This window comes from Salvelinus alpinus, chromosome 3, assembly GCF_045679555.1.
Source record: "Salvelinus alpinus chromosome 3, SLU_Salpinus.1, whole genome shotgun sequence".
NCBI lineage: Eukaryota > Metazoa > Chordata > Actinopteri > Salmoniformes > Salmonidae > Salvelinus > Salvelinus alpinus.
Window position 1 is genome coordinate 33,805,738 of NC_092088.1, and position 15,748 is coordinate 33,821,485.

Here is a 15,748-nt window from a genome sequence, read left to right on the forward strand (position 1 = left end):
GTTCTTCCACTAATCTCATTGCAACTCCCCTCCAAGTCTCCGACCACTACCTTGTATCCTTTTCCCTCTCGCTCTCATCCAACACTTCCCACACTGCCCCTACTCGGATGGTATCGCGCCGTCCCAACCTTCGCTCTCTCTCCCCCGCTACTCTCTCCTCTTCCATCCTATCATCTCTTCCCTCTGCTCAAACCTTCTCCAACCTATCTCCTGATTCTGCCTCCTCAACCCTCCTCTCCTCCCTTTCTGCATCCTTTGACTCTCTATGTCCCCTATCCTCCAGGCCGGCTCGGTCCTCCCCTCCTGCTCCGTGGCTCGACGACTCATTGCGAGCTCACAGAACAGGGCTCCGGGCAGCCGAGCGGAAATGGAGGAAAACTCGCCTCCCTGCGGACCTGGCATCCTTTCACTCCCTCCTCTCTACATTCTCCTCTTCTGTCTCTGCTGCTAAAGCCAATTTCTACCACTCTAAATTCCAAGCATCTGCCTCTAACCCTAGGAAGCTCTTTGCCACCTTCTCCTCCCTCCTGAATCCTCCTCCCCCCTCCTCCCTCTCTGCTGATGACTTCGTCAACCATTTTGAAAAGAAGGTCGACGACATCCGATCCTCGTTTGCTAAGTCAAACGACACCGCTGGTTCTGCTCACACTGCCCTACCCTGTGCTTTGACCTCTTTCTCCCCTCTCTCTCCAGATGAAATCTCGCGTCTTGTGACGGCCGGCCGCCCAACAACCTGCCCGCTTGACCCTATCCCCTCCTCTCTTCTCCAGACCATTTCCGGAGACCTTCTCCCTTACCTCACCTCGCTCATCAACTCATCCTTGACCGCTGGCTACGTCCCTTCCGTCTTCAAGAGAGCGAGAGTTGCACCCCTTCTGAAAAAACCTACACTCGATCCCTCCGATGTCAACAACTACAGACCAGTATCCCTTCTTTCTTTTCTCTCCAAAACTCTTGAACGTGCCGTCCTTGGCCAGCTCTCCTGCTATCTCTCTCAGAATGACCTTCTTGATCCAAATCAGTCAGGTTTCAAGACTAGTCATTCAACTGAGACTGCTCTTCTCTGTGTCACGGAGGCGCTCCGCACTGCTAAAGCTAACTCTCTCTCCTCTGCTCTCATCCTTCTAGACCTATCGGCTGCCTTTGATACTGTGAACCATCAGATCCTCCTCTCCACCCTCTCCGAGCTGGGCATCTCCGGCGCGGCCCACGCTTGGATTGCGTCCTACCTGACAGGTCGCTCCTACCAGGTGGCGTGGCGAGAATCTGTCTCCGCACCACGTGCTCTCACCACTGGTGTCCCCCAGGGCTCTGTTCTAGGCCCTCTCCTATTCTCGCTATACACCAAGTCACTTGGCTCTGTCATATCCTCACATGGTCTCTCCTATCATTGCTATGCAGACGACACACAATTAATCTTCTCCTTTCCCCCCTCTGATAACCAGGTGGTGAATCGCATCTCTGCATGTCTGGCTGACATATCAGTGTGGATGACGGATCACCACCTCAAGCTGAACCTCGGCAAGACGGAGCTGCTCTTCCTCCCGGGGAAGGACTGCCCGTTCCATGATCTCGCCATCACGGTTGACAACTCCATTGTGTCCTCCTCCCAGAGTGCTAAGAACCTTGGCGTGATCCTGGACAACACCCTGTCGTTCTCAACTAACATCAAGGCGGTGACCCGTTCCTGTAGGTTCATGCTCTACAACATTCGCAGAGTACGACCCTGCCTCACGCAGGAAGCGGCGCAGGTCCTAATCCAGGCACTTGTCATCTCCCGTCTGGATTACTGCAACTCGCTGTTGGCTGGGCTCCCTGCCTGTGCCATTAAACCCCTACAACTCATCCAGAACGCCGCAGCCCGTCTGGTGTTCAACTTTCCCAAGTTCTCTCACGTCACCCCGCTCCTCCGCTCTCTCCACTGGCTTCCAGTTGAAGCTCGCATCCGCTACAAGACCATGGTGCTTGCCTACGGAGCTGTGAGGGGAACGGCACCTCCGTACCTTCAGGCTCTGATCAGGCCCTACACCCAAACAAGGGCACTGCGTTCATCCACCTCTGGCCTGCTCGCCTCCCTACCTCTGAGGAAGTACAGTTCCCGCTCAGCCCAGTCAAAACTGTTCGCTGCTCTGGCACCCCAATGGTGGAACAAACTCCCTCACAACGCCAGGTCAGCGGAGTCAATCACCACCTTCCGGAGACACCTGAAACCCCACCTCTTTAAGGAATACCTAGGATAGGATAAAGTAATCCTTCTAACCCCCCCCCCCTTAAAAGAGTTAGATGCACTATTGTAAAGTGGTTGTTCCACTGGATATCATAAGGTGAATGCACCAATTTGTAAGTCGCTCTGGATAAGAGCGTCTGCTAAATGACTTAAATGTAAATGTAAATGTGTCATTGACCTCAACAGTATGGCCACATTTCAGGCTGCCTACATAGTAGTCACTCACCAAACCTCAGAACATCTGTTTCATAATTTTCTTTCAATTCACAAGAGGTTGAATGTGTCTCACTGGAGAAGCATCCAAGTGAGCGAAACAGCAACCCTCTTTCTCAGTATGTGTAGCCCATCTATCTGATGCTGTCTGGTCAAAAAGAGTATGACATTGTTGCCGCCTGTAGCATTGAATGCTAGAGAAGCCAGCGAGCATTTGGCCTCAGTTGATAAAAAAATATAATTATAATAGCCAGTTAGCGTTGAGCTAAACTGAGTGAGCTCAACTGTGAACGTTCCTGGCACACTAAAAAAAGTGTCAAGGGAAGCCAGTTTGGATTTGACTTCAGAACAATCACATCAAAAGCAGAACGGCATTTACAGAAAAAAAAAATGAATTGTTGCATCTCATTGTGTCGTTGTCCTCCGGTGGCTAGCTAGCTAAAATCATCCCTTTTCCTAAATTAGCCATGGATGGAGATAGGGATTTGGACTTGTGGTTTTACTTAATTCTCCGTACTGGCCAATGATTACAACGGCGATTCTGATCCAACCATAAATTCATACATTGTGCCCCTGGCCTGAGAGGATGGAAGTAGCTAGATGTAATAGGCTAATGTTAGCTAGCTGGCCTGGCACATAGATGGCCATGAAAGGAAGATAGGCTAGCGAGCAAGCATTTTAGCCAGGTAGCCTAGGACAGCAAAAACTTAAAGCGTATACAAAAACTTCAAGCGTGTACTTAGCCAACAAGAGATTATCAGTTATTGGCATTTCTCTACAAGTTGGGTGAGTCAACATGTTTTTTCTACATGCACGCACACACACAAACACACAAATCAGTACCATGGACAGCCACATCATATTTAGCTTACATTGATTGGACTAAGTCGTTTTTGGTGTCTTTTCACTATATTAAACTAAGCATACAGTTGAAGTCGGAAGTTTACATACACTTAGGTCGGAGTCATTAAAACTCGTTTTTCAACCACTCCACAAATTTCTTGTTAACAAACTATAGTTTTGGCAAGTTGGTTAGGACATCTACTTTGGGCATGACACAAGTCATTTTTCCAACAATTGTTTACAGACAGATTATTTCACTTATAATTCACTGTTTCACAATTCCAGTGGGTCAAAAGTTTACATACACTAAGTTGACTGTGCCTTTAATTAAACAGCTTGGAAAATTTCTGAAAATTATGTAATGGCTTTAGAATAGGCTAATTGACATACTTTGAGTCAATTGGAGGTGTACCTGTGGATGTATTTCAAGGCCTACCTTCAAACTCAGTGCCTCTTTGCTTGACATCATGGGGAAATCAAAAGAAATCAGCAAAAAAATTGTCGACCTCCACAAGTCTGGTTCATCCTTGGGAGCAATTTCCAAACATCTAAAGGTACAAACAATAGTACGCAAGTATAAACACCATGGGCCCACGCAGCCGTCATACCGCTCAGGAAGGAGACGCATTCTGTCTCCTAGAGATGACCGTGCTTTGGTGCGAAAAGTGCAAATCAATCCCAGAACAGCAGCAAATGACCTTGTGAAGATGCTGAAGGAAACAGGTAGAAAAGTATCTATATCCACAGTGAAATTAGTCCTATATCGACATAACCTGAAAGGCCGCTCAGCAAGGAAGAAGCCACTGCTCCAAAACCGCCATAAAAAAGCCAGACTATGGTTTGCAACTGCACATGGGGACAAAGATCGTACTTTTTGCAGAAATGTCCTCTAGTCAGATGAAACAAAAATAGAACTGTTTGGCCATAATGACCATCATTATGTTTGGAGGATAAAAGGGGAGGCTTGCAAGCCGAAGAACACCATCCCAACCGTGAAGCACGGGGTTGGCAGCATCATGTTTTGGGGGTGCTTTGCTGCAGGAGGGACTGGTGCACTTCCAAAATAGAAGGAAAATTATGTGGATATATTAAAGCAACATCTCAAGACATCAGTCAGGAAGTTAAAGCTCGGTCGCAAATGGGTCTTCCAAATGGACAATGACCCCAAGCGTACTTCCAAAGTTGGGGCAAAATGGCTTAAGGACAACACAGTCAAGCTATTGGAGTGGCCATCACCAAGCCCTGACCTCAATCCTATAGAAAATTTGTGGGCAGAACTGAAAAAGCATGTGCGAGCAAGGAAGCCTACAAACCTGACTCAGTTACACCAGGTCTGTCAGGAGGAATAGGCCAAAATTCACCCAAATTATTGTGGGAAGCTTTAGGAAGGCTACCCGAAACATTTGACCCAAGTTAATCAATTTAAAGGCAATGCTACCAAATACTAATTGAGTGTATGTAAACTTCTGACCCACTGGGAATGTGATGAAAGAAATAAAAGCTGAAATAAATCATTCTCTCTACTATTATTCTGACATTTCACATTCTTAAAACGAAGTGGTGATTCTAACTGACCTAAAACAGGGAATTTTTACTAGGATTAAATGTCAGGAATTGTGAAAAGGTGAGTTTAAATGTATTTGGCTAAGGTGTATGTAAACTTCCGACTTCAACTGTAGGTGATTTGATGATGTTGAAGTTGAAATGGTGCTGGAATAGTGAAGGCAGCTCTTTTCGACTTGAGGTAACTCTCCGTGGTTCTAAATCAATTTTTGTTTTGTTTTGTTGTTTCGTATTCCGAAAATATCTATATTTATATATTATATTTGCTTGACCATGCTGTAGGTTATGCAACTGTTCGTTACATGCAAAATGCTTTGAGGACTTGCTCGCTGGGTTTGTGATGAAACAAAGGTGTGGTTGAATTTATTCTGCCACTGTGTCTTCTTATTGTCTCGGCTTTAGGCCTACATTTAAGTCATTTAGCAGACGCTCTTATCCAGAGCGACTTACAAATTGGCCTACAGTATATATAATATGAACTAACAGGTTATAGAGCAAACAACCCAATTATCACAACACATAGGCTACTGGACTGCAATATAGAGTAAGTGGCTTTCAATCACTGGTACATTTTTGCTACGCAACTGTTTCACCGACCCCCTGGAATGCGGCCTATGGCTTTCTCAGATATTTCTCTGAGAATCGGTGAGGCAATGGGTGAGGCCAAAGACAAGCTGCATACTGTTGTAAGCTGCGGTCAGTGAGGTTTTTGCTCAGTTGGAATGTATTTCTACCTAACACACTGTCAGCGGATCTGTAAAATCCGGAATTATCCGGTTTTCAGGGGAAAAGCAGAGGAGAGGCGAAGCCTGAAAACCGTATGCTTCCGGTTTCCTTCGACCCCACTCAGGCGTTTATTTTACGCCTGCTACGTTAGGTTACCTAACTTCAAACAAACCCAGAAATGATTCCAGTGCGGTGTCCCAGTTGTCAGAGATTGTGGCAGTGATTTCACACTAGCTCTTTCAAGTCAATGTGTGAATGTTGCTAATTACTTTGTCTCCTAACTAGATGCATTATAGTAGTATGTAACCCCCTCATCATGAATGACAACGTTAGCTAACATTTAGCTAACTGATTGTGTATGCATGCTATTACATGAGGTACTAGTGTTGTCCATTAAGCACCATTGAACATGGTCTGTGATCTGTAATGATTAACCAGTGAGTAATGGCTGTGGCTGTGATAAAAAAGTGTGTGTGTGTGTGTGTGTGTGTGTGTGTCATGGCTGTAATCTGTGTGTTTGTGCTGTGACTGTTTGCTTTGCCTCATACCAGTCCCTACTACGAGTTGAACTAGTGGCCTCAGTCAGCTTCAGTGGAAAGTGTCAGGCTGAAGGCCACAATAGACTTATACATAGTGATTTTGCTTCGGTGAGGTCTCTTGTTGTTAAGCAATGGGGGAAAACCCAGACAGTAAAACACAATCCGGCTCTTGGGTTATTAACATGCTTCCGCCTGTGGTGTTTCGCCATGCCATGTTTTTTTAAAGATTTAACAGTAGGAGATCAAAAGCATTCAACATGTCTCCTTGGCATGCTCAATTAAGCCCCTACTGTTAAATCTTGTGTGTCTCTCGTTCATCTCTGTCCCCCTGTCTCCTCTCCAACGCTCCTCGTTAGTCATTCCCAAGTGCCTCGGGGGCCGTGGTGGAGATGCAGAACACTCAGGAATGCTAAAGTTTGTGCTGGCATGGAAGGAAAAATAACATTGATTATGTGTGGTGGGCCATGGCAGAAAGGGTGCCATTGAGCTAGGGGTGGTGGGGGGGGGGGGGGGACATCTGTGTGGACAGACTAGGGATTGTGTTACTCTGACGGCATGCTGGCCTTAGGCCCCGGAGCCAGTGTGAATGTTTACACAACCTCAAGAGTGGGCCACAGGGGCAGGCCACCGCCTGTCAATCAAACTAGGACCAGAGGGTCAATCTATTACCAAAGGATCAGTGGTCAGAGATGTGTTGTGACCATGATTGATAGTGGTGTGGGAAGTGTGCGACTGGGTCTAAGTGTGTGTGTGTGCACATGCCCATGTGAGTGTGTATAAAGGAGAGCTATTACAAATTCTGTGTGTAGCTATACAGCTGTTTGAACTATTCTTCTAACCTCTCCCTCTCCTCCTCTACAGGTTGACTCTGGGCAAGCCGCTGGGCGAGGGCTGCTTTGGCCAGGTGGTGATGGCCGAAGCATTGGGCATTGATAAGGACAAGCCCAAGGAGGCCGTCACAGTGGCTGTGAAGATGCTGAAAGGTAAAGTGCATTAAGAAAGTATTCAGTCCCCTTGACATTTTGTTACTTTACAGCCTTATTCTAAAATTGATTAAATAGTTTTTTTTTACTCTTCAATCTACACACAATACCCCATAATGACAAAGCAAAACAGGTTTAGACATTTTTGCTAATTTATTCAAAATAAAAACCTGAAAATTCACAATTACATAAGTATTCAGAGCCTTTACTTAGTACTTTGTTGAAGCACCTTTGGCAGCGATTACAGCCTAGAGTCTTCTTTGGTATGACGCTACAACCTTGGCACACCTGTATTTGGGGAGTGTCTCCCATTCTCCTCTGCAGAACGTCTCAAGCTCTGTCAGATTGCATGGGGAGCGTCGTTGCACAGCTATTTTCAGGTCTCTCGAGAGATGTTCGATCGGGTTCAAGTCCGGGCTCTGGCTGGGCCACTCAAGGACATTCAGAGACTTGTCCAGAAGCCACTCCTGGGTTGTCTTGGCTGTGTCCTTAGGATCGTTTTCCTGTTGGAAGGTGAACCTTCACCCCTGTCTGAGATCTTGAGCGCTCTGGAGCAGGTTTTCATGATCTCTCTGTACTCTGTGCTCTGGTCATCTTTACCTCAATCCTGACTAGTCTCCCAGTCCCTGCCGCTGAAAGACATCCCCACAGCATAATGCTTCCACCACCATGCTTCTCCGTAGGGATAGTATTGGCCAGGTGATGAGAGTGACACTTGGCTATCAGGCCAAAGAGTTCAATCTTGGTTTCATCAGACCAGAGAATCTTGTTTCTCATGGTCTGAGAGTCCTTTAGGTGCCTTTTGGCAAACCCCAAGTGGGCTGTCATGTGCATTTTACTGAGGAGTGCCTTCTGTCTGGCCACTCTACCATAAAGGCCTGATTGGTAGAGTGCTGCAGAGATGGTTGTCCTTCTGGAAGGTTATCCCATCTCCACAGAGGAACTCTGGAGCTCTGTCAGAATGACCATCGGGTTCTATGTCACCTCCCTGACCAAGGCCGTTCTCCCCTGATTGCTCAGTTTGACCAGGTGGCCAGCTTGGTGGTTCCAAACTTCTTCCATTTAAGAATGATGGAGGCCACTGTGTTCTTGGGGACCTTCTGTGCTGTAGAAATGTTTTGGTACCCATCCCCAAGATCTGTGCCTCGACATAATCCTGTCTCTGAGCTCTACGCATAATTCCCTATGACTTCATGGCTTGGTATTTGCTCTGACAGGCATTGTCAACTGTGGGACCTTATATAGACAGGTGTGTGCCTTTCCAAATAATGTCCAATCAATTAAATGTACCACAGTTGGACTCCTAGTTGTAGAAACATCTCTAGGATGATCAATGGAAACAGGATATAGCTAAGCTCAATTTCGAGTCTCATAGCAAAGGGTCTAAATACTTATGTAAATAAGGTAAAACATGTCTTTAAAAAAAACTGTTTTTGTTTTGTCATTATAGGGTATTGTGTGTAGATTGATGAGGGGGAAAAATGATGTAATCAATTTTAGAATAAGGCTTTAACGTAACAAAACTTGGGGAAATTAAAGGGGTCTAAATACTTTCCGGATGCACTGTACATGCGAGTTTGTCCCTCGGTTTGTACCTGTGCGTGTGTTTGTGTGTTTACCACTGTGTGTGTGTCCCTCCCTCAGTAAAGCCTACGGGATCTTAGTATTTCAGTATCGACACAGTGTATCCCTAGCCGTGTGACACACTGCCCTGCTAGCTGTAAGCCACTGGCTCTAGTTTGGGGTATATATTGTGGCTGGGCGTGTGTGTTTGTGTACGAGGGTGTGTTTACTTACAGTATGTATTATTTACACTACATACCACTGCACGCCTGGCTATGTGTCACTGTGTGTGCAAGTACACCATCAGGCTTGGGGAATAATGGATTACATAAAATCCATTACAACTGACTGATTACAAAAATCTGACAGACTTTGGTTTTTAATGCCTCTTAAGGGAAAGTAATGTAAAAGTTACTGAAAGTAATCAGATTATGTTCCTGAGTTTGGGGAATCCAAAAGTTATGTTACTGATTACGATAACCTACCCACGGTTGGGTAGGTTAAAAAGTAACCTACTCAACCGTATACACTACATACACTACATGACAAAAGTATGTGAACACCTGCTCGCCGAACATCTCATTCCAAAATCATGGGAATTAATATGGAGTTGGTCCCCCCTTTGCTGCTATAACAGCCTCCACTCTTCTGGTAAAGGCTTTCCACTAGATGTTGGAACATTGCTGTGGGGACTTGCTTCCATTCAGCCAAAAGAGCATTAGTGGAGTCGGGCACTGATGTTGGGCGATTAGGCCGGGCTTGCAGTCGGCATTCCAATTCATCCCAAAGGTGTTCGATGGGGTTGAGGTCAGGGCTCTGTGCAGGCCAGTCAAAGTTCTTCCACACCGATCTCGACAAACCATTTCTGTATGTACATCGCTTTGTGTACAAGGGCATTCTCATGCGAAAACAGGAAAGGGCCTTCCCCAAACTGTTGCCACAAAGTCGGAAGCAGAATCGTCTAGAATGTCATTGTATGCTGTAGCGTTTAGATTTATCTTCACTGGAACTAAGGGGCCTAGCCCAAACCATGAAAAACAGACCCAGATCATTATTCCTCCTTCACCAAACTTTACAGTTGGCACTATGCATTCGGTCAGGTAGCGTTCCACAGGCATCCGCCAAACCCAGATTTGTCCGTTGGACTGCCAGATGGTGAAGCGTGATTCATCACTCCAGAGAACATGTTTTCACTGCTCCATAGTCCAATAGCGGCAAGCTTTACACCACTCCAGCCGACCCATGGCATTGCGCATGGTAATTTTAGGCTTGTGTGTGGCTGCTCGGCCATGGAAACTCATTTCATGAAGCTCCCGACGAACAGTTCTTGTGATGAAGTTGCTTCCAGAGACAGTTTGGAACTCGGTAATGAGTGTTGCAACCAAGGACAGAGGATTTTTACGCATTACGCGCTTCAGCACTCGGTGGTTCTGTTGTGTGAGCTTGTCTGGCCTACCACTTTGCGGCTGAGCCGTTGTTGCTCCTAGACATTTCCACTTCACAATAACAGCACTTACAGTTGACGGGGCCAAATTTAGCAGGGCAGAAATCTGACGAACTGACTTGTTGGCAAGGTGGCATCCTCAGACAGTGCCACATTGAAAGTCACTGAGCTTTTCAGTAAGGCCATTCTACTGACAATGTTTGTCTATGGAGATTGCATGGCTGTGTGCTCGATTTTATACACCTGTCAGCAACGGCTGTGGCTGAAATAGCCAAATCCACTAATTTGAAGGGGTGTCCACATACTTTTGTACATATAGTGCACATACAAACCTGCCTATATGTGTCACCAAATGTGCGTGTGTACCTGAACCCAAAATCTAGGTGTGTGTGTACCTGTATGTGTATGTGAGAGCTGCTATCTATCTCAGGATCTGTCCTACTGGGGTTGGCGGTGTGGGGAAGGCGGGGCTTGGGGTCTGTCATTATTCCTTGTTGGTGATTGACGGCTGTAGGGGCCGAATCACGGGTGCAGGGTCACATACCTGACCCCCACAGCACCAGCTGCCCAGCCATTAGTCTGCACTGACACAAAGACCGCTCAGTCACAGGGATGGAAGGCTGGAAGGACAATTGTATTAAGAAACGAGGAGGGGATGGATGGAATAGCCCTAAGAAGGGAGGGAGATGGGGGGGGGGGGGGGTGAGGCGTAGAGGGGGCTAGGTCAGGTAGAGTATTTGATGGGTGGGGGTGGACACACAGATGCACACACGGACACACATACACACACATCGGGACTTCAACCATGGCTGAGCAAGGGAATGTGCCCTTTAACCTCTTAAATGTAATGGCAAAATGTAGATTTACGCCTAAATAGACATACCCAAAAGTAACTGCTATTAATGTGTAATTTCATGATTCTGACATGCAGAAACTTGGTGTATTTGGAAAGAAGACAATGTGGGAGATTATGAGTAAATGATCAGAAGATAGATAGGAGTTACATAGTTCAGAATACACAAGACCAAGCACACACAAAATAACAGTTTTTTTTTAAGTCATCTTTCATTGACAAGCTATAAGTGAATTATTGATGACTAGAGCTGGAAACACATCAGATGGCTTCCACAACATGTGAATAATATCAGGGAAAAAATGGGATTGATAAACCTAACAACTAGAAATGGGCAGATGTTTTAGTAAGTGGTGTCAGGTGACGTTTCCAAGTGCCTCTAAACCTCTCCAAAGTGGTATATGTCTGTAAATTAGATGATTCCAGTGATATTACATATTTGCAATCCCTAAATGCAATTTGTCCAGTAAAAAAACACAATTTCTACCATATCAACCTCACTCAAACATTGAGGTGGTGTTATGGTGGTTCAGGGTACAGTCAAGTGTCCTTTCAACCTATCCAAAGTGTCAGGATGTAGCAATTGCACTGTTTTTGCACACTGGATGTGCCTAAAAGTTATTGTTCACTATAAAAACGATATTTCTACAACACCAATCCCTCTCAAACGCTGTGGTGGTGTCGGGGGACATACAGATATCCAAGTGTTTTTTCAACCTTTCCAAAGTGTTTAAACGTTTAGCCCAGGCATATGCAATGTATTGGTCCCACATACAAATGAACTGTTTACAAAAACAATGTAAAAGCAATAGATATACATAAAAAAATATATAAAAATGTCTTATCAAACACAAACTTGGTTACACATGTCCTTCACTAAAAAATGTGCAAAAATAGAAATAAGCTGAACTATTTACAAATGGCATTCTTGTTCGTTTTACATCCCAGGTGTAGATGTTTAGATTTCACTTTCACCATAGCTTTTGCATGTTGTGATAGTCTTTGAAGCAGTCCCTCTCTGCCAGGAAACAAAAAGCGAACTGGCATTTTGGACAGAAGATCTGTCATTTCCCCCTTTTTTTCTCTCTGTTTGGTGCGATGCTTGCAGTTTTTCCTTTTGTCTTTTGACATGTGTGCTGGATAGTGGCACTCACCTTGAGTGGGGGGTCTTGTGATGGTTGTGAGGGTGCTTTGGGCCCCCAATTCAGCAATTTCCAACACCAACTCTCGGAAGGCCAACTGGGAGAGAGGGGTTTGACCTTTTGCTTTGGCTATCTGCTTGTGGAGAATGAAAGCATTTACTGTAGCAATGTCAACAAAGTGGTAAAAAAAAGTCTTATGCCACTTCCTGGTCTTGTGGAGGAGCTGGTAGTAGCCTATCAGAGCATCAGATAGGTCGACACCCCCTATGCTGGCATTGTAGTCCTTCACAGAAACAGGAATGGGGACGTTCTTCCTCACCCATGCTCTATTGGCATTTTTCTCCCTCCTTGAGACATGGTCGTTATTGAATGCCTTATGCTGTGTGGTGAGCATGGTTACTTCCCTAGTGTCCTTCCATTTCACAAAAAGCAGCTTGTTAGTTCTGATCCAACATATGGTCCCCCTCTCTGCTGTCTTTGTCATGTCATTTACCTTGGTCTTGGGGTAACCGATTCTCTTAGGGGCTTGTGGCACCATTTGGCCTATTTTCTTTTTCAAGAGGTCTATAATAAAAATTGTCCACAAAGAGCTTGTACCCACTGCCAAGTAATGGGAAGTCCATCAGCTGCATGACAGAGTCATAACTAAGGCCCTTCCCAGTTGGTTTGATCACCTTGCCTTCATAGTTCCACCTGTAGCAGAGGCTGAATCGGGCTAGCACAAAGACATAGTAGCCCCATTTGGACGCCTTATTTTTCATATATTGCTTCAAGCCAATTCGAGCCTTTGAGGCAACCATGCATTCATCTATAGATAGATTTTGAGCAGGCTGGAAGTAAGTTTTGCATGCCTCCGCCATGTCATGATAAAGGGGCTTGAAACTTGCAAGACGATCATACCCTGCAGTACCCTTCCTCCAGTCATTCTCCTGAACCTTTTGTGGGTCACTCATGTGAAGCGTACGGTTGATGGCCAAGAATCAGTTCACTCATGATGGAGGTGGGGAACTCGAACCGATAGAGTGGGGATTCGATGCTCTCGGACCAACTGTCAAGTGTCTTCACTGACATTTTCGACCTTTCCCTGACCGAGTCTGTAATACCTACAGTTGAAGTCGGAAGTTTACATACACCTTAGCCAAATACATTTAAAAACTCACCTTTTCACAATTCCTGACATTTAATCCTAGTTAAAATTCCCTGTCTTAGCTCAGTTAGAATCACATCAATTATTTTAAGAATGTGAAATGTCAGAATAATAGTAGAGAGAATTATTTATTTCAGCTTTTATTTCTTTCATCACATTCCCACTGGGTCTGAAGTTTAAATACACTCAATTAATATTTGGTAGCATTGCATTTAAATTGTTTAACTTGGGTCAAACGTTTCGGGTAGCCTTCCTAAAGCTTCCCACAATAAGTTGGGTGAATTTTGGCCCTTTCCTCCTGACAGAGCTGGTGTAACCGGGTCAGGTTTGTAGGCCTCCTTGCTCGCACACTCTTTTTTAGTTCTGCCCACAAATTTTCTGTAGGATTGAGGTCAGGGCTTTGTGATGGCCACTCCAATACCTTGACTGTGTTGTCCTTAAGCCAGTTTGCCCCAACTTTGGAAGTACGCTTGGGTGATATCTTGAGTTGTTGCTTCAATATATCCACATAATTTTCTTTCCCCATGCCATCTATTTTGGAAGTGCACCAGTCCCTCCTGCAGCAAAGCACCCCCACAACATGATGCTGCCAACCCCGTGCTTCACGGTTGGGATGGTGTTCTTAGGCTTGCAAGCCTCCCCCTTTATCCTCCAAACATAACGATGGTCATTATGGCTAAACAGTAACTATTTTTGTTTCATCAGACCAGAGGACATTTCTCCAAAAAGTACGATCTTTGTCCCCAAAGACATGGCGGTTTTGGAGCAGTGGCTTCTTCCTTGCTGAGCGGCCTTTCAGGTTATGTCGATATAGGACTCATTTCACTGTGGATATAGATACTTTTCTACCTGTTTCCTTCAGCATCTTCACAAGGTCCTTTGCTGCTGTTCTGAGATTGATTTGCACTTTTCGCACCAAAGTACGTTCATCTCTAGGAGACAGAACGCATCTCCTTCCTGAGTGGTATGACAGCTGCGTGGTCCCATGGTGTTTATACTTGCGTACTATTGTTTGTACAGATGAACGTGGTACCTTCAGGCGTTTGGAAATTGCTCCAAAGGTTGAACCAGACTTGTGGAGGTCTACAATTTGTTTTCTGAGGTCTTGGCTGATTTCTTTGATTTTCCCTTGATGTCAAGCAAAGTTTGAAGGTAGGCCTTGAAATACATCCACAGGTACACCTCCAATTGACTCAAATTATGTAAATTAGCCTATCAGAAGCCTCTAAAGCCATGACATCATTTTCTGGAATTTTCCAAGTTGTTTAAAGGCACAGTCAACTTAGTGTATGTAAACTTCTGACCCACTGGAATTGTGATACAGGTATTTATATGTGAAATAATCTGTCTGTAAACAGTTGTTGGAAAAATGACTTGTGTCATGCACAAAGTAGATGTCCTAACCGACTTTCCAAAACTATAGTTTGTTAACTCAAAATTTGTGGAGTGGTTAAAAAGCGATTTTGAATGACTCCAACCTAAGTGTATGTAAACTTCCGACTTCAACTGTACATATTTCAAGCAGACCACCATAGTCCCTGTGCCCAAGTAAGCGAAGGTAACCTGCCTAAATGATTACCGCCCCGTGGCGCTCACATCGGTAGCCATGAAGTGCTTTGAAAGGCTGGTCGTGGCTCACATCAACAGCATCCTCTCGGACACCCTAGCCCCACTCCAATTTGCATATCGCCCCAACAGATCCACAGATGTCGCAATCTCATTCGCACTCCACACTGCCCTTTCTCACCTGGACAAAAGGAACACCTATGTGAAAATGCTGTTCATCGACTACAGCTCAGCGTTCAACACCATAGTGCCCAGGAAGCTCATCACTAAGCTAAGGACTCTGGGACTAAACACCTCCCTCTGCAACTGGATCATGGACTTCCTGACGTGCCCCCCCAAGGTGGTAAGGGGAGGCAACAACATGCCTGCTACGCCCGTCCTTAACACTGGTGCCCCTCGAGTGTGTACTTAGTCCCCTCCGGTATTCCCTGTTCACCCACGACTGCGTGGCCAAACACAACTCCAACACCATCATTAAGTTTGCTGATGACACAACAGTGGTAGGCCTGATCACCGACAACGATGAGACGGCCTATAGGGAGGAGGTCAGAGAACTGGCAGTTTGGTGCCAGGACAACAACCTCTCCCTCAATGTGAGCAAGACAAAGGAGCTGATCCTGGACTATGGGAAAAGGCGGGCCGAACAGGCCCCCATTAACATTGACGGGTCTGTAGTGGAGCGGGTCAAGCGTTTCAAGTTCCTTGGTGTCCACATCACCAACGAACTATCATGGTCCAAATATACCAAGACAGTCGTGAAGAGCGCATGACAAAACCTTTTCCCCTTCAGGAGACTGAAAAGATTTGGCATGGGCCCCCAGATCCTCGAAAGGTTCTACAGATGCACCATCGAGAGCATCCTGACTGGTTGCATCACCGCCTGGTATGGCAACTGCTCGGCATCTGACCGTAAGGCGCTACAGAGGGTAGTGCGAACAG

At 45.6% G+C, this 15,748-nt stretch overlaps 1 protein-coding gene across 9 annotated transcripts in view; it reads left to right on the forward strand.

Annotated features, from left to right (window-relative positions):
- LOC139570584 (fibroblast growth factor receptor 2-like) overlaps positions 1-15,748 on the forward strand; it is a 107,752-nt gene that overhangs the window by 66,576 nt on the left and 25,428 nt on the right. For 7 of the 9 annotated variants that reach the window (XM_071392559.1, XM_071392558.1, XM_071392556.1 and 4 more), the window contains one exon: positions 6,973-7,094. In XM_071392559.1, coding sequence (XP_071248660.1) covers positions 6,973-7,094 — 122 coding nt within the window. Of the gene's footprint in view, positions 1-693; positions 2,171-6,972; positions 7,095-15,748 lie in introns of all 9 variants that reach the window. The other 2 variants (XM_071392555.1, XM_071392554.1) reach the window with 1 other exon arrangement.